General features: G+C 43.8%; 1 protein-coding gene across 5 annotated transcripts in view; it reads left to right on the forward strand.

The window, feature by feature from the left end:
- ZBTB7C (zinc finger and BTB domain containing 7C) overlaps window positions 1-22,651 on the forward strand; it is a 218,625-nt gene that overhangs the window by 185,579 nt on the left and 10,395 nt on the right. For all 5 annotated transcript variants that reach the window (XM_040421121.1, XM_040421120.1, XM_040421116.1 and 2 more), the window contains exon 2: window positions 13,188-14,363. In XM_040421121.1, the coding sequence (XP_040277055.1) occupies window positions 13,204-14,363 (1,160 nt within the window). In that variant the 5' untranslated portion in view covers window positions 13,188-13,203. The remainder of the gene's footprint in view (window positions 1-13,187; window positions 14,364-22,651) is intronic.

Below are 22,651 nucleotides of genomic sequence, written 5' to 3' on the forward strand. Positions count from 1 at the left end.
GGCTGCAGGTTGTGTATTCCCGATCAAGACAAATCAGAGTACTTTGTGGGGTAGGTTTAAGGGGTTGCCGGCTGCCATCAGGAATTTCTGGGGTGGATACAGTCAAGAATTTTGGGCCCCAACCCCTCATTAAGGAAGCAGGAATCTGTGGGATAGCAGGAGGGAGACTCTAGGTGGAAGGGCTCTATTGGGGGTATGTAAGGTGGCACAGAGTAGCAGAGCTCTGTTGGGGTATGTAAAGTGGCCCATAGTAGCGGGGACGTTTTGGAGGAGGAGGTAACAGAAAGTGATGGGAGAAGTAGCCTGGCAGGGGCTCTGTAGAGGAGAAGAGCAGGGACAGTAGGTGGGCAGGAGTCAGGGGTAAGGGAGACACACTAGGTGGCATATCTCTATTGGCAGAGGGGCTGGGGAAAAGTAAAGTGGCAGATGTGGGGAGAGGGGGCAATGGGGGGGGGGGGGGAAGAGTCAACCTGACTGGGGGATCCATGAAGGAACAAGAGGGAGACAGTAGGTTGGCAGGGGGATCTGTGGGGGCAAGAGGGGAGACAACAGTAGGTAAGGAGGAGCTCTGTGGGTGGCAAGGTTTGGGGACAGTAGGTGAGCAGGGGCTTTGTAGAGGTGCAAGGGAGGAGACAGTAGATAGGCAGGAACTCTGTGGGGGATAAATTTGGAGACAGTAAGCGGGCAGGGACTCGGGGAAGTAGAATGGGCACATAGGTGGGTGTTAAATGAAAGAAGGTGTGTATAACAACACAAGCATGTGCCATTCAGGGTGGTAGGAAAGCTGGGTGACCTCTGCTTTGGGCACTATAATGTCAGCCATATTGTTTGCTACCCAACTTCCCTGAAATCTGGTAAAATGTAGGCACTGCTAATAAGTTTATTTTTCCAGTTGATAATACAAGATAAATCTCAGCCAATAAATATATGAGATTTTGTTAACTTAGTCCATTGAGAAGGGGACTGCAGCTCAGTGTAGTCCTATCTCTCTTCCTCATGGGTGGTATATAGCTACACAGGGCTCCCTTCTCACGAGCAGTGACCTAAGGATCATGCCAGCCTTCTGTTCTACAAAGGATGGCAATATGAGAGGAAGTATGCTGAACCAAAGGCCAATATAAACCACACAGACAGCCCATGTACCTGCCAGGGGTTCCATGGAGAGTCGGGCCCAGGCTGAGCTTTTTTGCCCATCCTCATGGGTAATATGTAATTTTTTTCCCCCCATCCTCATGGGTGATGTCTACATTTTTCCCTCAATCCTCATGAGTGGTGTCTACATTTCCACCCATCCTCATGCATGGTGTTGTTTTCCCATCCTCATGCGTGGGGGGGGGGGTCAAAATTTTTTCCACATCCTTATGGGTGATGTCAAATATTGGGCAGGCAGTGCAACATTATTACCATCCCTCAGAAGGAGGGCCAAGCTTTGTTCAATCTTCCCATCTCCTGTTAGGAAGAAGAGTGGTAGAGCCTCAAATTGGTTATCTCAAATTTTACAAATAAAGGTTTAGGTAACCCCTATTTCTCATGCCCTTTCTTTCCTCAGAAAGTTGAACAAAGGCTTGATTCTCCTTATGAGGGATGGCGGTGACATGAACAACTCCCTCTCCTCTATGTATACATCTGTGGTGAGACCTCCTGCCCTATGAGGGAGGGTTGTGGTGGTTGGAGATGATTCTATTATGAAGATTTCTACATGACCATATTTTTGATGTGCAAGCAAATATGAAAGAGCACATTTTGCATGTGAAAAATGGCAAGTGGCAATCCACGTGTACAATGGTGCCTGTGGCATCAAGTGCCCGTTATTTGATCCTGTCCAATGAGCCAGTGATAGGGTTCTTATTTTGTAAACCAGTGATGCTCAAACTGCGGCCCTCCAGCTGTTGCAAAACTACAACTCCCAGTATTCTTGGACAGGCTACAGCTATTAGGGCATGCTGGGAGTTGTAGTTTTGCAACAGCTGGAGGGCCGCAGGTTGAGCATCCCTGCTGTAAACACTTCATTAGTAGGAAATGCTAACACCGTAACCAGGTGCCAAAGGCCAGTTATAGCGTTCTAACCCTGATGCCCAGTTTCAATGATGGTATAACATTCCAACTGGAATATGATCATCTTTGGTACTAAGTAGTGTTGATCAAGCACCAAAGTGCTCGGGTGCTCTACAGAGCACCCGAGCACAATGGAAGTCAATGGGAGAACCCGAGCATTAAACCAGGAACCCCCTGCTCTGAAGAGGGGAGGGTGCCAAGTCCCACTGAGGTCTATTCAGAAGATCGCAGTACAGTGGGGGAATCCCCCAGTGTGAGTTTGCGCTTAGGAGTTAAATATAAAATGATATATCTGCTGTATAGGAATACTTACTGCATGAGAAACTACTATGAGGTTTTTCTGAGACAGTTATCATTCAGCTTTATAGCTGAGTGGTTAAGATTCTTGCCTCTAATGTAGAAGGTTGTGAGTTTAAATCCTGACTTTTAAGAACCTTTCAGAAATAGAGGATAAATTAGGTTTAAATACAGTGACTCGAGCATTGCGCTCGAGGACACGCGGTGTTCGGCTGAACACAGCGATGTGCAGAGCATCGCGGTGCTCGAGTCAAAATGGTGTTCTGCCGAGCATGTTCGATGAACCCTTTGGAATGATATGGATTTCTGCACAAATTGGTCATAAAATGTGATCTGATCTTCATCTAAGTCACAACAATAGACAATCACAGTCTGCTTAAACTAATAACACGCAAATAATTAAATGTTACCATGTTTTTATTGAACACACCATGTAAACATTCACAGTGCAGGTGGAAAAAGTATGTGAACCCCTAGACTAATGACATCTCCTAGAGCTAATTGGAATGCGGTGTCAGCCAACTGGAGTCCAATCAGTGAGATGAGATTGGAGGTGTTGGTTACAGCTCCCCTATAAAAACACACACACCAGTTCTGGGTTTGCTTTTCACAAGAAGCATTGCCTGATGTGAATGATGCCTCGCACAAAAGAGCTCTCAGAAGACCTACGATTAAGAATTGTTGACTTGCATAAAGCTGGAAAGGGTTATAAAAGTATCTCTAAAAGCCTTGCTCTTCATCAGTCCACGGTAAGACAAATTCTCTATAAATGGAGAAAGTTCAGCACTGCTGCTACTCTCCCTATGAGTGGCCGTCCTGTAAAGATGACTGCAAGAGCACAGCGCAGACTGCTCAATGAGGTGAAGAAGAATCCTAGAGTGTCAGCTGAAGACTTACAAAAGTCTCTGGCATATGCTAACATCCCTGTTAGCGAATCTACGATACGTAAAACACTAAACAAGAATGGATTTCATGGGAGGATACCACAGAGGAAGATACTGCTGCACGTTTACAGTTTGTACAAGAGCACTTGGATGTTCCACAGCAGTACTGGCAAAATATTCTGTGCACAGATGAAATCAAAGTTGAGTTGTTTGGAAGAAACACACAACACTATGTGTGGAGAAAAAGAGGCACAGCACACCAACATCAAAACCTCATCCCAACTGTGACGTATGGTGGTGAGGGCATCATGGTTTGGGGCTGCTTTGCTGCGTCAGGGCCTGGACGTATTTATCATCGAAGGAAAAATGAATTCCCAAGTTTATCAAGACATTTTGCAGGAGAACTTAAGGCCATCTGTCCACCAGCTGAAGCTCAACAGAAGATGGGTGTTGCAACAGGGCAACGACTCAAAGCATAGAAGTAAATCAACAACAGAATGGCTTAAACAGAAGAAAATACGCCTTCTGGAGTGGCCCAGTCAGAGTCCTGACCTCAACACGATTGAGATGCTGTGGCATGACCTCAAGAAAGCGATTCACACCAGACATCCCAAGAATATTGCTGAACTGAAACAGTTCTGTAAGGAGGAATGGTCAAGAATTACCCCTGACCGTTGTGCACGTCTGATCTGCAACTACAGGAAATGTTTGGTTGAAGTTATTGCTGCCAAAGGAGGTTCAACCAGTTAATAAATCCAAGGGTTCACATACTTTTTCCACCTGCACTGTGAATGTTTACATGGTGTGTTCAATAAAAACATGGCAACATTTAATTCTTTGTGTGTTATTAGTTTAAGCAGACTGTGATTGTCTATTGTTGTGACTTAGATGAAGATCAGATCACATTTTATGACCAATTTATGCAGAAATCTATATCATTCCAAAGGGTTCACATACTTTTTCTTGCAACTGTATATATATATATATATATATATATACAGTACAGACCAAAAGTTTGGACACACCTTCACATTCAAAGAGTTTTCTTTATTTTCATGACTATGAAAATTGTAGATTCACACTGAAGGCATCAACACTATGAATTAACACATGTGGAATTATATACATAACAAACAAGTGTGAAACAACTGAAAATATGTCATATTCTAGGTTCTACAAAGTAGCCACCTTTTGCTTTGATTACTGCTTTGCACACTCTTGGCATTCTCTTGATGAGCTTCAAGAGGTAGTCCCCTGAAATGGTTTTCACTTCACAGGTGTGCCCTGTCAGGTTTAATAAGTGGGATTTCCTGCCTTCTAAATGGGGTTGGGACCATCAGTTGAGTTGAGGAGAAGTCAGGTGGATACACAGCTGATAGTCCTACTGAATAGACTGTTAGAATTTGTATTATGGCAAGATAAAAGCAGCTAAGTAAAGAAAAATGAGTGGCCATCATTACTTTAAGAAATGAAGGTCAGTCAGTCAGCCGAAAAATTTGGAAAACTTTGAAAGTAAGGGCTATTTGACCATGAAGGAGAGTGATGGGGTGCTGCGCCAGATGACCTGGCCTCCACAGTCACCGGACCTGAACCCAATCGAGATGGTTTGCGGTGAGCTGGACCGCAGAGTGAAGGCAAAAGGGCCAACAAGTGCTAAGCATCTCTGGGAACTCCTTCAAGACTGTTGGAAGACCATTTCAGGGGACTACCTCTTGAAGCTCATCAAGAGAATGCCAAGAGTGTGCAAAGCAGTAATCAAAGCAAAAGGTGGCTACTTTGAAGAACCTAGAATATGACATATTTTCAGTTGTTTCACACTTGTTTGTTATGTATATAATTCCACATGTGTTAATTCATAGTTTTGATGCCTTCATAGTCGTGAAAATAAAGAAAACTCTTTGAATGAGAAGGTGTGTCCAAACTTTTGGTCTGTACTGTATATATATATATATATTGTGGAGATTCGCTCTGGTAGTTAGGATAAGCGGGAGCAGTATAGAGGCAAAATGCAAGTTCGTAATTTAAACTTCATTGTTTATTCACACATGATGCCAAAAACAAAATGTCACTTTTTGCATTGTTGGTGTTACTTCACACCCAATGTCAAGTTAACATGACAAAAGTCACTGGCAGTTCTGCCTCAGAAAGTTCAAACACAGGATTTAGACAGCCTGTTCCCCTGACACACGGGTCTCCGCTCTCCAGCCCAGCACAGGCCAGGCCTCAGATCCCAGCACACAGACCTCCAGAGCTCCACTGTCAGACGGACGTAATCCTCTCCACCTGGCAGTGCTGGCTGGTTTTATGCCTGGCAAAAACCGGCCTGGAACATGGGGAGTAGTCACCCACCCAGCACTTTGACTACTCCCAGTAAGAGCTGTCCCGGATCAACTATTACAGCCATTCTAAGTACCAAGGTGTCAAACAGCAACTGCTGCTGACACATAAAAACCGGCTCTTACTCCACCGAGTCCAGGAACCTCGGTGACACATGTCTATCATCCACGATGATTTCTTGTACCTTCTTACAATATATATATATATATATATATATATATATATATATACATACACACACACACACACACATATACTAGCAGAAGGACCCGGCTTCGCACGGGTATATTTAATCTATTTCATTTAATGTTTGTGCGTGTTGTTAAAAGATAGACAGTATTCCCCTTAACATGACTTCTACAGCACCCCACCCCCTTGACAGTGACCTCTACAGGGGTCTGCCCCCTTAACAGTGACCTCTACAGCACCTGCCCCTTAACACTGACCATAGGTTACAGTACCCTTAACTGTGACCTCCACCATTCTCGTCCCCCTTAACAGAGACCTCCACAGCGACTGCCCCTTTAACAGGAACTGCCACAGTACCCCGTTCCCTTAACAGTGACCTCACAGTACCCAGCTGCCTTAACCGTGACCTCACAGTACCCCGCTGCCCTGATTGGGGTCTGATCAGGGCTCTGAGCTGAGGTCTGATTAACATTGGGGGATCTGATTGGTGGTCTGATCTGAAGTGTAATGAAAAATATTTTCCTTATTGTCCTCCTCTAAAACCTAGGTGCATCTTATGGGCAGGTGCGTCTTATAGGGTGAAAAATACGGTACCCATTAAAGATTCAAATGCTGCTATAGTATGGCAGCTTCCAAGGTTGCACTGCAAGACTCATTCATTGGCATTGCAATGTCCGAGCTCCCTGGGTTCATGGTCCGTATAGCTGTCAGCACATCCATGGTTGTTATCCCTTTGGCTGTTATGCCATGGAAAACAATATTATTAATAACAAGACGTCAGAATCCTAGTGGACTAAATCATGACATGTTTAGATCTGAATGCTAGGAATTAGTCCGTCGCTGAGTCATTCTGCCCATGTGATGAGTTTACATTGGGGGGTTAATGAGTTAAAAGACTTGTAGAGTAAAAGACCTGGATATACTGTATTTCCTAGAACGGCTTCTTTAAGAAAACAAAACCCCTAAAAATCAATCATAACATTGCATGTATGTAGCACAGTTGCATTCAGTTTTGCTGTTGCGGTATGAATGTATCCGAAAATCAAAATCAGAAAATATTTATATGATTTTCTTTTATTAGAAACATACATCCTTTATATTTTTGATAAGTTTTTTTTTTAAATATAAAATATTGCAGTTCTCCAATTGGCCACTAAAGCAGACAAAATAGACTGACCGTTCCTGTTTTCTGGGGTTCACTTGTCAACTTTGCTGTGTAGACTGGGAGACAATGTGCAGAGTCATCTAATTATTAGAGGACAGGCAAGTTAATGACAGTTCCCCTGCCACTCCCTGGGCTCTGTGGGAGGGGGGTTGTAATCCATCACTTCCTGGAGACTGTAATAATCTATGACATTTCTCGGTCAATTGAATCCCGTTTATTGCAGCTGCCATGAAGCACCTGCATTGTCTAGGAACTGTCTGTATCCAAAATGGCTGCCCCAGAAAAGTTTTTAAAAGTTAAAAAAATGTATTGTTGCAACAAAAAAATAAAAACAACAACAAACCCAATGGAGCAGCCTGTCTAACTTTTAGGCAGTGTAAACTTAGGTTAGACAGTCTAAAAATGTGCCAGATTTATCACAGATTTATTGGCTTTGTTTATGCTAGACCTTTTCACCAGAATTTTGGCACATTTTTTGGTGCACGTTGTCACAACTTAATCACAACCCTTTTCCAGCAGACCATCCCCCTTTCTCTGTAGGTCACACCTCCTTGTCGGATGAATTGAAAAAAAAAAGTCTAAAACAGTGCAAATTTCTAAAATACAGTGCAAAGCGTGTTCAACCTTTTTTTTAGCAACAATTAAAACAAAATTCTGGCGCATTTTGATTATTTAATCCCCCCTCATTATTTCTCTTCTACACATAACTAATCAATGAAACTAAAATTAAATCCATGATGGCTTGTCCCATCGGGACCCATGCAGCGACCCACAGGGGGGTGGGGGAGGATGAGAGTGGTAGTTATTGGTGGTCATAGCACTCACAGTGGCAATCTCTCCTTCCGGCTTTCCCTGGCACACCCTTTTCCCCTGTGGCACTCCCACAGAAGGTTTTTGGGTGCAAGGCAGGATAGCAGGTAAAAATGCCAGAGAATGGTGGAGTCAGTCAGGCAGTCTTTCTTTACTAAACTGCAGAATGGGAGTAGTAGTACATCCGGCACTAACAAGGCACAGTTCCAAAGCATATCACAGTGCAATCCTTTCCCAATAACAGCACATGCACAGCATCCAAAATATAGGTTGTAGTACTCCTTTTCTCTCTCTCTCTCTAAAGTATGTCGACAGGACCACAGGCATGCAATGAGGTTCTTGTTAAACGCTTTTGCAATTCCCGGATTGAGAGGTGCAGAACTTAGAAAACACGTGGCAAATCTGTCTCAAAGTATGGGAGATGCCTTAGCAATATTCTTTTCCACAGCAGTAAGGTCTTTCTGCCATAGACATGCACAATACCTTGTGTCTCAGTCCAATGCACAGCCTTGTGGGTTCTAGACCTTCTAATCTCCTTCTCCCTGGAGAACTCTGGTAGCAAAGATGCTTCCTTGGCTGTTGAAGTGTCAGAGGTGGAGAGTCTCTGTACTTAGGCCTTGCTCTGAGGAGCTTTCACATGTAAGTCTTCACTGTTCTGCAACTTAAATTAGACTAACTAACCAATCAAGGTGCAGACCCAGGTAAATCACCCTGACAACCTAACAGAGTGAGCCATGATGCTAGCCATTATTTGTTTATACATTGTATACTAAATGGCAAAACATAACACATCACAACATTTAACTAAATAATATGACATTACACCAATTAATCCTTTGCAATACCCCTTCTGTGGTACTGCACCCATGCACCCTTTTTGGAAATATGGAAGTCATTAAGTGAGGGTCCTCTTCATGAGATCCTCATCTATTAGACAGAGTAGAAACTCCTGATTTAATTGTGGGATCCACGTTAAAAATCAGCCCACCTTACTGTAAATTATTACCGGCAGCTGCTCTCTGTTGCCCTGCTGTATAATTAATTCCCATCAGCTGCTCTCAGTCGCCCCCCGGTGGCGCAGCATTAAATAGTACATGTAGACCTGACATTTTAGTGATAGCTTATGTCAGCAATACATGATGGGAAAATGATCATCTAGAGGGTTAAATGTCCCTGCAGAGAAGAATCAGGGTCCTCAGTGACTCTTGGATGTAGGTAGCCCCCCCAGCAGCTGGAGGGTAATATTTACACATCCCTTTTCCCATGGCCCCAGGCTTCCTGCTCCCACACGCTAATCATGTTGGTGTTGCTGTCTGGGGGTGGGAGATGGACAGAGATCAGGACAAGGTCCCATGTATGCATTGATCTTCCATGAAGAAAGAGGAAGCCAGCGCAGCGTGTAAATTCCACCATGCAACTTAAAGTTGCCTCTATCACAAAGCACCAGGAATGAAAAACACATTCAATAGGAAAGGAATAGGGATGTAGCAGTGTCAGACCAGGCGTCCATCCCCTCCGCCATGATTTAGTGTCTGCTCTGGATAGAATATTAGTTATGAGGTATTGCACGAGCAGTGTACATCGGGGTACACACCTGTTGACTTCCAGCAGACATAGATCTGTCCTGGTCACATGATGGACACACAGGCGCGCGGTTCGTTTCACATGTCTGATATCCGTACTGTAATGAGACGTGCACCTGTGTGGTAATCTGCTTTTTATCACGGAAAACAGGCATGGAAAAATTACATTCACTTACAGCAAGCAGAGATGGACATACAGGTGCACGGTTTCGTTTCAAGACACATGTCTGATATCCGTACTTTAGTGAGCTGTGCACCTGTGTGATCATCCACATTTTATTCACTGAATACAGGCATGTTAATATTCCATTCACTTACAGCAAGCAAAGAGGGACACACAGGTGCACAGTTCATTTCAAGACACATGCCTGATATCCGTACTTTAATGAGCAGTGCACCTGTGTGATCGTCTTTTTATTCACTGAAAACAAGCAAGGAAAATTACATTCACTTACAGCAAGCAGAGATCTTAAGGAACTGATATTGACAGTATATTAAACAATGGTAAAGCTTTATTTCTTGAAAGCAAAATACCCCTTTAAATCAGTCTTTCCTACTTTTAAAGGGTTTGTCCAGCTTTTAAGGGTCTTTTGGCAGACCCCCTTCATGGTCGGATGTGTGATTGAAGCATACTTACCCGCTCCCCGCCACTGGATCTCGGCTCCTTCACTCTTCTGCCTCCACTGCAGCACTTGGCTCTCCCGCTATCAACATCTGGTTTAAAGCCACTGCAGCCAGTGATTGGCTGCAGTGGCGACCTGCCCGTTTGCATCATGTCAGTTGGTCATGAGATGCAAGGGGGGCAGATCATCGGATGTTGACAGCAGGGGACCCAAGCACTGCGGCGGGGAGGCAAAGGAGCTGCAACCCAGCGGCGTGAGCAGGTAGGTATGAGGCCATGGAGGGGGAGGAGGGTCTGTTGAACAACCTCCAAAAGATGAACATCCCCTTTAAGGATTATAAAGAGATAATTTTTTGTAAAAGTGACAACAGGAAGTGCAGCCATATTGGTTGTCACTTTTGAACAGCGTTGTCACCATTATTAATAAAACATTTTGACAATCTATTTCTGAGAAGCTCATTCAATACTGGCATCCAATATGGCTGCACTTCCTGTTGCAAATATAGTAGGGCAAGAAAATAAAATATAATCACCAAATTATTAGATTTTTAAATAGTTTTGTGTTTTGGGTGAAAACACACTTTAAAATGAAAAAAGTGGTATAATTATTAAAAATGATTGAAAATTCTTTGAACATCCAACAGAGTGGGTGGAGCTGCGCCTTAATAAATGACTACACAAGGCATGAGGTCATGGTACACCAAGTCCTGTTGGGAAAGGACATCTGCGTGATGCCAGACTAACATCATCGTGTCCCGGCGTAGCTTCATCTGCAGGAGGAGGTTGTCATGGGAAGATGATCTGGTATTGCAGCCCAATTAAAACGGTTTATATGACGGGCGCACAGAAATGAGTGGCTGTAATTGCAAATAATAACACATCAGGCCTGAAGAAATAGTAGCCAGGTCAAGGAGCGAGCTCCAAAACTTAGAAAACAGGTTCCATACTGCAACTGGGGACGAACACTGCTAGCCTGGGAGATTACCTACCATTAAGGGTACAGCTTCATTCTAAGAGACAACACCCAAACATTTGAACTCCCATTTGTGGAGTATTTAAGCCCCACAACCGATTTACTTAACACCCACAAAACATTTCAGAAAAGCCTTTATTGGGATATATAAACCCTGACTCTTTGAAGGCAGTTTTGCAGGATAATCCTATGAAAAACAGGTCATCTGCAAGGCATGCCAATAGTAAACATTGCCCCTGTACCCCCTCCTGGCAGAGAGGTCCATAATTAACAAACTGTGGCAAAACTACACATATTTAGCTAAACTGGTAGAGGAAAAGGATACATCTGCTTGTAAATGAGTTAATCTGCTAGAGGAGGAGGATACAGGTGCCTGTAAATGGTTAATCTGCTAGAGGAGGAGGATCCAGATGCTTGTAAATGGTTAATCTGCTAGAGGAGGAGGATCCAGATGCTTGTAAATGGTTAATCTGCTAGAGGAGGAGGAGGAGGAGGATCCAGCTGTTTGTAAATGGTTAATCTGCTAGAGGAGGAGGATCCAGCTGTTTGTAAATGGCTAATCTGCTAGAGGATGAGTATACAGGTGCCTGTAAATGGTTAATCTGCTAGAGGATGAGTATACAGGTGCCTGTAAATGGTTAATCTGCTAGAAGAGGAGGATCCAGCTCCTTGTAAATGGGTAATCTGCTAGAGGAGGAGGATCCAGATGCTTGTAAATGGTTAATCTGCTAGAGGAGGAGGAGGATCCAGCTGTTTGTAAATGGTTAATCTGCTAGAAGAGGAGGATACCACTGCTTGTAAATAGGTAATCTGCTAGAGGAGGAGAATACAGCTGCTTGTAAATGGTTAATCTGCTAGAGGATGAGTATACAGGTGCCTGTAAATGGTTAATCTGCTAGAAGAGGAGGATACAGCTCCTTGTAAATGGTTAATCTGCTAGAGGAGGAGGATCCAGCTGTTTGTAAATGGTTAATCTGCTAGAAGAGGAGGATACCACTGCTTGTAAATAGGTAATCTGCTAGAGGAGGAGAATACAGCTGCTTGTAAATGGTTAATCTGCTAGAGGCGGAGGATGCATCTGATTGTAAATGGTTAATCTGCTAGAGGAGGGGTACATCTGCTTGTAAATGGTTAATCTGGTAGAGGAGTAGAATACATCTGGGTATAAAAGGTTAATCTGCCAGAGGAGGAGGATACAGCTGCTTGTAAATGATTAATCTGCTAGAGGAGGAGTATAACAGCTGATTCTTAATGTTTAAAAGCCAGAGACTGAGGACACCGTTTTCGGTGGTTGTCCAAGATTAGAAACATAAAACATGGCTGCTTTCATTCAAAAACACCACTACACTTCTCCACAGATTATATGTATTATTGCAGCTCTGCCCTATTCACTACAATGGGACTAACCTGCAATGCCAGACACGACCCATGAACAGCTGTGGCACTGCTTTTGCAACCATGTTTTTCGAATACTAGGAAACTGTTTTAATCTTTAGTCTCTCATACAGAGTCTTCAGCTGCCATGCACTGAAGTGACAGCAAGTGACAGGATTTAACTCCCTTGTCTCTGGTGTTGCTGCCATTGTGGCAAGAGTATTTCCAGATTTTCCTAATCATATATGTTCAAGAGGTTTAATATTTTGGTTTCCAGTCAATTCATGAGGTTTGCCATGTGATTTTGGACTCATGCACACGACCGTTGTTCGGGTCCGCATCCGAGCCGCAGTTTTTGCGCTCGGGTGCGGACCCATTCACATCAGTGGGGCCGCAAAAGATGCAGACAACACTCCGTGTGCTGTCCGCATCCGTTGCTCCGTTATGTAGCCCCGCAAAAATATAACCGGTCCTATTCTTGTCAGTTTTGAGGACAATAATAGGCATTTCTACAATGGGCCGCCCGTTCAGTTCCGCAAATTGCGGAAGGCACACAGGCGGCTTTCGTTTTTTGCGGATCCGCGGTTTGCGGACTGCAAAAAACGGCACGATCGTGCGCATGAGGCCTTTGAATTGGAATTCTGTAATGGAATGGAGGCTGATATTGACCATGTCTATTTGAAGCTCTTGGGCTCTAATGCGAAATTTGTAATACGACCACCACCTACCATGTGCCATATACAATACTGGTGTCTTCCACTGTAGTAGAAGGGTCTTTGGGCTCCCTCAGCAACCAGCAACACGTCCAATAGCTGCAAATTGATTTAATACATTCTGATATCTAAAAGGGTTTTTCCTGTATACTTCCTATACTGATCTCAAATTCTCTTTATTGTAGGATCACTCATGAGAACATGGCAAGTGGTGAGGAAGATCTGATTGGTATTCCATTTCCTAATCACAGCAGTGACATCCTATGTGGACTCAATCAACAGCGACATGATGGCTTCCTCTGTGATGTCATCCTTATCATCCAGGACCAAGAGTACCGGACGCACCGATCCGTTCTAGCAGCCTGCAGCAAATATTTCAAGAAGCTTTTCACCACTGCATCAGTGGTTGACCAGCCATACATTTATGAGATTGACTTTGTTAAACCAGATGCATTTTCTGCCATATTGGAATTTGCTTACACATCCACGCTAACGATCACCACGTCCAATGTCAGACATATCCTGGACGCAGCTGAGATGTTGGAGATCCAGTGTATCATCAATGTCTGCCTGGAAATCCTGGAGGCACCAAGAGAAGGGGAAGAGGAAGAGGAGGAGAAGGAAGAAGATGATGATGAAGATGATGATGAGGATGAAGAAGACACAAAAGACTTTGTCAACCAGGAGAACCAAATTGATATTCAGGAAAGCAGCTGTCACCAAAGCCCTTCTGCATCTGACCATCCAGAAGAGACCTACCATGGATCTCAAAAGGACTTACCAACCCAATACTCTTCCACTCATAATTCTTCTGGCCACCAAAGTGCTGTCAAGGACTTCTCCATCGAGTCTTTGTTAAGTGAAGACTCCCATCCCAAAAACACCTTGTCGGACAAAAGACCAACCATTTCACATTTTCTTCCAGGCTTCTTTCCACAGCTTTGGAATGGAGATCTGACAGCCTTTTCCCAACTCCAAGAGCAGCAGGTCGATATCGGACCTCTAAATCTTGTCATCAAAGATAAAAAAATTAAGGAGGAGGAGACCGATGAGATACCTGCTCTGCCCTTTCCCACTGATTTCTTCAAAGACACAATCCTGGACCATTCCTCCAAACACTTTGGGCAGATCAAGGCAGAAATGGACTACAGTGCTTACCTTAGTTTTCTTAGCGCTGCTCACTTGGGTATGTTCCCACCATGGCCTTTGGAAGAAGAGAGAAAAATAAAGCCAAAGGCTTCCCAACAATGTCCAATCTGTCATAAAGTCATCATGGGAGCTGGAAAACTTCCAAGACACATGAGGACGCACACAGGAGAGAAGCCATATATGTGTAATATCTGTGAGGTCCGATTCACCAGGTTAGAACCCAACATAAAATACAGACTTTCATTACATACAGTCACATGATTATTATATAGAAAATATCCAAAAATGTATGATATATCCTTCTATTTGTTGAGCAGGGGTGTCATGGGGGTTCTCTGCTTTGGATAATCCCTACTTTTTAGAAGGGACCCTTGACAGTAAGACCCCAAGACCCGGTCTGTTTCGTCATCTGCAGATCTCGTATCAGCAAAATACGGATGCGCTCCGCGTGCCATGTGCATTTTTTTTTTTGCAGACAGCACACGGGTCTGCATTTTTCTGACATTCTGTATTTTTGCAGTACGGACATATGAATGCGTCTACATCCGTATGTCTGTTCTGCAATAAAGATAGACTGTTTCATTTACTTGGCCATAAAATGCAGACCACAGACCCATTGAAGTCCATGTGTCTGCAAAAAAAAAAAAAAAACGGACAGCCCATGGACCACTTCCGTATTGTGCGGATCCAATCCAAAATACGGTTGTGTGCATGAGGTCTAAGATAATCAAAAGATGTTCTACAGCTTAGACCCTCAGAGATCATCTGTGATCTGGCAGTTAAGAGTTCAGTTTCCCTGCAGCACCACCACAGGGGCAATTAGGTATTACACAGTGCCTATTCAAATAAATGGGTTGTCTGTGTAATGCAGGACAGGACAGGTCCTCCAGACGACCTTTGCAGGATCTTGAACAGAGAACTCCCCACTATAAACACAGAATTCCCTAACAGGATAGACAATCCCTTTAATGGGGGTGTTGGAGGTCTCTAAGGTCTACTGTTCATATAAACATGTAAAAAAAATCTTCCAATTTGTAAGGTAAATATTATTTTCCCTTATCCAGCGGGGTATGAAGACATGTCCATAATTTGCTTCTTACCTTTAAACAACACTCACACGTCTCAAGGTCTGTTTTGAGAATGAACTGAGCTCTTCTCATCTGTACAGCAAATCATACGACGTCCGTAAAGATCTAGTGCCATCTAGTGGTCCACCTAGGTATTGGTCAGAATTTTTTTTGTCTACTTTCAAATAAAAGAGGATTCTCGTTACTCCCCTGTTCTGATAGTTTGCCACAAGGTATCAGTGCAGATAACTTTCTGGTGCAGATCTGCACCGCAATCTGCGACTTTTCCCCGCTGATGCCAGGTCTAAAAAAGTGAGTGTGGCGTGGGCGGGGAAGGGGACGGTTGGCAGCCCCGTCTCATTCATCATTTTCTTTGCCTGTTTTAGGCATAGAAAATCGTCTAAATGTAAGACAGCAAGGGAAGCTGTCTTACATTTAGACCGGCGCTGGATGCGGCGAAGTTATGTAGAGGCCGGCGCCTCTTCATAACTTCAGAGGCTCCACCAACAGCTATAGGGCTTATTAAGACTGGTGTCTAAAACGCCGGTCTTAATAAATGACCCCCTAGGTCTGTACAGATTTTCAGCTCTTGAAAATTGTGAGAGAGAAAGGTTCACAAAGTATTAGGCTAGTTTCACACTTGCGTTGTTAATTCCGGGAATTGAGATCCGGCAGAGAATCTCAATACCGTAATTAAACGGATCCGTTTTGATTCTCCACATCAGGATGCCTCCGTTCCTTTAGGATGTAGTGATTTGAAATCAAAACGAAAAAAAAATTGATCTGTCACTAAATACATTTAAAGTCAATAGGTGATGGATCCGTTTTTTCTCAGCTCCTAAAAAAACGGATCTGACACCATTACATTGTTTTCAGTGCCGGATCCGTTTTTTTCCATTTTTATGACCAGACATAAAACCACAGTTTGCAACGGTCACAAAACTGAATGCTGCCGGAACGGAAGACATCTTGAACGGATTGATCTCTTTCCATTCAGAATGCACGAGGACTAAATGGAATTTTTTTTTTTCCGGTATAAAGATACTCTGTCGGATCTCAATACCAGAAAACAACAACGCAAGTGTGAAAGTAGCCTAAGAGTGGCAATAAGCCGCACAACCACATGAGAAGACAGCGGTGTTATAAATAGCACATGGTAGGGTGGGGGCCCTGTTACAGATTTTGCATTGTGGCCCAGGAGCTCATGCAGTCACCGGGGGTCATTTACAACAGGTGCTATGCCTAAAAAAAAGATGCAAGACCCCATTTTGTGACTTTTTTAAATGCCCGTGCAACAGTATTTTGCCAAACAGGTGTTTTTACACTGTCCTCGCCACTTGGGAGTGGCAAGGGAGTGACTGGGTTGGACGCTTTCTCCACCAGCGCAGGTGTAAATGACCCCCACGGCTGTCAGCCGGTGATCCTCCGCTGATGTCTGTTGTATGAAAGGTAGAGATTTTCTTTTAAGGCCTTTTGCACACGCAAAAAACGGATCCGCAAAAAATACGGATGACATCTGAGTGCATTCCGTATTTTGCGGAACGGAACAGCTGGCCCCTAATAGAACAGTCCTATCCTTCTCTGTAATGTGGACAATAATAGGACATGTTCTATTTTTTTGCGGAACGGAAATACGGAAACGGAATGCACACGGAGTACCTTCCGTTTTTTTGTGGACCCATTGAAATGACTGGTTCCGTATATGGTCCGCAAAAAAAAAAAAATAGAAGGGACACTGAACGATAATACGTTTGTGTGCAAGATGCCTAATCATGAGAAATAAAGATTCACATGCATCTTGTTGCAGTGGTCAGATGTGAACAGGAGTCTGTAGCTCTGTGCCATAAAGATCTCTCATTTTTTAAATGTCCTATCCCTTAAATTTATTTTATTACAAAATCCTGAAATATTGCAGTTTTTACACTGACCACCAGAGCAGACACAATTCCTGTCTTATGTGCACGCTTGTCAGCTTTGCTGTATAGCCTGGGGTGGTATGAGCAGAGTCATCTCATTACTATCAGAGAGAAGGACCTAGGCCAGACAGGATAGTAATGGTGAATTTACAAGGCACCATTTGTGGGCAAATATCATGAACGAACGTTGGTACAAACGGTCCCACCTCTGGGACCTGCACCTATCTCCACATTGAGACTTATGAAAATGTAGAGAAATCTTGTTCTACGCACCTTTTCCCTTTGGCTCAGCCCCTCCTTAAAAGGAAGGTGGACATTGAATCAGAGATTTGTTCCGATTGCCACATCTGGAGTCAAGAAGGATTTTTTTCTGCTCTCCACTCACTTTGTAAATTAACTAGTCGAGCCCCAGGAGGCAGGCTTATGCCAGCGACGCCCCTGGTCCTCCATAATGATGCCCCTCTGCTGTAGTTCACGCCCCCCCTGCCTTTAGATTGACAGTGCAGGACCCTCTGGTCTTGTGCTGAGATACGCGCCTGCGCACCTGTGTCCAGAACGTCTTCGGCTTCATTCCCGACTTGTGAAGACGTATAGTGCGCACGCGCCGTCACTTCTGGGTTGAGTGACCTGACGGCGCATGCACACTATACATCAAGTCGGGAATGAAGCCGAAGATGTGTGCACACACCGTTCTGGACATTGGTGCGCAGGATCTCAACGCTCGACCAGAGGGTCTAGTGCTGTCAATCTAAAGGCAGGGGGCGTGAACTACAGCAGAGGGGCACCATTATGGAGCACCAGGGACGTCCCTGGAGCAGTGCTCGAACCACATAAGCCTGCCCCCTGGTGCTCGAATACTTCATTCGCATATTTTTCAAAGTTCATTTTTCTCCATCACCGGACTACCGACAGCAGAAAGAAAGGTATCGTTTTTGTCAGCGTCATGAACCCTACCAGGCATATAGCATATAAGGTTAATCCGGCTGCCGGAGCCTTTTTAGTGTCATATCTTAGTCCCAGCTGAAACAACCCCTATAAGACTACATCCACAGATAAGAATTGTACGCAGCCTCCCCATCAATCCCTGCCCTCTGGAGAAGGGGCCGTACTTACTCCATCTCTTCTTCTCATTTTATGACATTTCTCTGTCCATTGACTCCCATTCATTGCAGCTGCCATAAAGCACACAACCTGCTGAACTGTCTACCCTCTTTAGTGGCCCCAATATGGCTGCCCCCAAGAAGTTTTTGAAAATGAAAAAATAACAGTATTAAAAAAAAAAAGAGAGCGCATAATTTCTCTTCTACAGACTTACATCTAATTACCGAAATTCCATTTTCTCTGTGCTCCATCCCCTCCCCCACTCCTTAACGATCGGAACGCGCCGCAGTCGGGGCTGTTTGTTGTGCTCAGCTGCAGGAATCCGGTTATCATCTGTGTTGCTCACACAATGTCAATTGTAACATGTTCTCCTTCTGTTCACAGCTATGTCCGTGTCTTATCTGGTGTCTTTCCAGCCAGGATGATGGTTCCCGTGCCAGAAACTGGCTGTGTAATAAAACATTACAGTGTGGAACACTTGGCCCAGCATCCTGATAGAAAGTCTCCAGCCTGGCCTGCGGATAGCACTCTATATATACTTATTACGCACCGGGATATTACGTACATGTATACGGGATGCAGAAGGCACTGCGGTCACTGGTCCAGGCACAGCTCCCCCTGAATACCTGTAGCAGCATGGGGTTTTATAAATGAGCTCACTTAAAGGGGTTGTCTCACAAATAATTTTCTAAAGGTTTTAAACCACAGCACCTGGATCTGAATATTTTTGTAATTGCAAGTAATTAAAAATTTTGCATAGCCACTGAGTTATTCACTGAAATCTATCTGTACAGCGCCACCTGCTGTTTGCCCCTTTTCAAATTTCTCTGTCCTGCTCACGGAGATGGAAGCGCATGCTCAGTGACATCTTTCAGCTGCTGTGGAAAGGACACGCCCCCTGAGAAGGACACACTCCCTAAGCTCCCAGCTTGAAATAGATCTAGCATAGCAATTGGAGCAATGGATGGGGAGATCTCTGGATCCGTGTGAGGTACAGGGCTGGTTCTAGCGTTGTTAAAAAGAAGATTCTCATTTTCATTATTTTTTTATTTTTACATTATTCATAGGATAACCCCTTTAATGGTGTCGTCCAGTTTTTGGTCAATGAAGATCAGTCAGTGCTTTGAGACTTTTCAACACATTTTGGTCCACAGTTATAAAGTGGAAGCTTTTGCCCCTGAAATGCTTAGGGTTCCTGCAGACTCCAGGCTCAGGATGTGACCGCTATCCCCGCATCCGTCACATTCAGCCTGCATCTTAGCTGTAGATCACAGACAGATAAAAGGATCCTGTTTTTCCTTCTGAGGTTTATCTGATAAAAAGTCTTATAGAAATCCCATTACTTCCAAAGGAATCCACCGATCGTCACAGTGACTAGTGGTGGTGGGGGCGGCAGTGAGCTCAGAACTTCTCTGAATGGGCTGCAATGTATGAAATCCCTACACAAATCTTGGGTTACTGTATCATTGAGTTCAGTATGTCTATGCTGTTCAGAAGCGTGGGCGAGCTGGGTGACAACCCCTGTGGGAGCTGAAACAGTGTCCATGTTGGTAGTCACAAAAAAATCCAAAATAATGGGTCAATGGCTGAAAGTGGAAGATTTGTAGCTACAAATATTTAAGATTGTGTATTGTAGATGGAGATGACTGATATCTGCCACAGGGAAAATCAATTTGCTGCTCATCTTTAGTGAATCAAAGCGAATCAATTCTGCAGCTATTCTTCTATGTGCTGAGAAATGTGCAGAACAGGAGGGAGAGCAAATGGGCGAATCAACCTGCTTGTCTACAACTGTTAGGGTACTTTCACACTTGCGGCAGAGGATTCCGGCAGGCAGTTCCGTCAATCCGGCGGATCCGTCTGACAAATGCATTGAAATACTGGATCTGTCTCTCCGGTGTCATCCAAAAAAACGGATCCGGTATTTGTTTATTTTTTTGCATTTTTAAAGGTCTGCGCATGCGCAGACCGGAAAACCGGATCCATTTTGCCGGAACACTTAATGCCGGATCCGGCACTAATACAATGGAAATTAATGCCGGATCACTTGCATTCCGGCAAGTGTTCAGGATTTTTGGCCGGAGAGAAAACTGCAGCATGCTGCGGTATTTTCTCCGGCCAAAAAACGTAAGAGGGACTGAACTGATGCATCCTGAACGGATTGCTCTCCATTCAGAATGCATTAGGATAAAACTGATCAGTTTTTTTCAGGTATTGAGCTCCTGTGACGGAACTCAACACTGGAAAAGAAAAACGCTAGTGTGAAAGTACCCTTAGTATAAACTTGTCTTATTAGAAATATATGTATAGTATATGATAGACAGATAGATATGATATAGAATAAATTTGCTTACCGAAATGTATCTTTCCTTGAGTCCAAAGGCAGCACAACACAAAGGGTTAATGTCTTGCTCCTCCCATCTAGGACAGAAGATAAATCATTAGTAAATCAGACTAATTAACCCCCCTATAAAGGAGGGCACACCCACTAGGTCAGGGATGGCCAACCTGCGGCTCTCCAGCTGTTGCAAAACTACAACTCCCAGCATGCAAAGACTGCCTACAGCTATCAGCCTACAGCAGGGCATGGTGGGAATTGTAGTTTTACAACAGCTGGAGAGCCGCAGGTTGGCCAGCCCTGCACTAGGTAGATGTGTTTTTTCCAAACAATGGGCCAGATTTATCATTAGCTCAGGTCAGAATAATGGAGTGAAAAAGTCCCAAAAAAAGTCCCAAACGCTAAAACTGCGCACAAATTTGCGACTTTTTTCTGCTCTGCACTATGCTCGCCAGTTTTCTGAAAGTGGGCGTGTTTTCTTATGTAAATGAATCTCTAGACAGATTTACTATTGGGACTATTTAAAAACTCGCAAAAAAGTTGCAATTTCACTCCAGTGAGGACCATGCTTATCTTATGAGACTTTTTAATAGAACATGCGACTTTTTCATAAAAACGTGCGACTTTTTCATAAAAACGTGCGACTTTTTCGTAAAGATGTGCGACTTTTGTAAAGCTGCTTACTGACGGATAAACTGCTACCGTCAAACCACATTTATTACAGTCTTAAAGGGCCGATTATAAATCTGACTTGGCTAAAACTGACTTTAGCCATATGTTAAAGTGGAGTGAGCTGTCAGAGTAATGATAAATCTGGCCCAATGTCTTTTTCAGAGAGGGATATTTGTGCTGCCTTTGGACTCAAGGAAAGATACATTTCGGTAAGCAAGTTTAGACTTTCCTTATTGTCCTTCTGGCAGCAAAACACAAAGGGATTTGGACAGCAGTATTAAACAAGTTGGGGGGGGGGGGGCGGTTGAAATCGCAGCCTTAATAATCACTTGTCTGTCAAAGGCTGAATCGCAAGCACCAGATACATCCAACTTATATTGTTTTGTAAAGGTGCATGGAGAAGACCATGTAGCGGCCCTGAATATTTGATCCAATGCTTTTTTTTTTTTTCCTCTTTTCTCTGCCCAAGCGACTAACTGGACCGAGTTGAGTGTGCTGTAACTCCACCTGGTATCTAGAGTACTTGAAATCTAGAAGCAGACTTTATAGAGAAGTATAAAAGCCAGCAAGTCTACACTGCTTGGATTAAGAATTCTTTTAAACAGCTGGTCAGCCGTCCTGAAGGACCCTGGTTCTCCAATGACCAGTAGATGAAGCTTGTCTTGTTCCACTGATTGAGGATTCTGATAGATGAATTTCTTAACTTACAATGTTGTCAGATGAGACCTTTTGTAGGACATCATAGGGCATCAACCTTAAAATCTGGTCTTCTTGATGTACTTTCAGATATGGCCCATGATAGAGCTTGCAAAGTCTGACACTTTCTTGGCTCATGCAATGGCCAACAGAAATAAAACCTTCCAAGATACAAACCTTAGTGGTGCTTCTGTAAGAGGCTCAAATAGAGATTCAACCAGGTTCTTCAGGAGAACAGCCCGATCCCAGGCTGGAATACAAGGCTTAACCAATTAATTTAAATTGAATAAAGAACGTAAACAAAAAAAAAAAAAAGAATGCTTGAAGGCTCTATCTATGCAAGCAGTGGCAGCCGTGAAATGCACTCTCCCAGTGTTAGGTTATAACCCAAACTGAAAACCTTCCAGTAAAAAAAAAGTGTAAGACTTCAGACAGAACAGGATTCTGTAAAGTTTCCACCACCACATCTTAAAAGCTCTTCTTCAGTCCTGAACCGTCAGATTCCAGGCTGTTAGCTGAAACATCTTCGATGTGGATGCTGTAGACCTGCTTGAATGAGAAGATCTGGCTGGACTGTATGTCCAATAATTTCCTCTGGAAAGTGGAAGCCAGTGAGGGATCATGCCCTCCTGGCCAGATGAGCACTATTGCTATGGCCGAGACTCTTGTCTCATTTTCCTGAGCACTCAGGATATGAGGGGAAATGGAGG

This window comes from Bufo bufo, chromosome 2 (assembly GCF_905171765.1).
Source record: "Bufo bufo chromosome 2, aBufBuf1.1, whole genome shotgun sequence".
In the NCBI taxonomy this organism is placed as follows: Eukaryota; Metazoa; Chordata; class Amphibia; order Anura; family Bufonidae; genus Bufo; species Bufo bufo.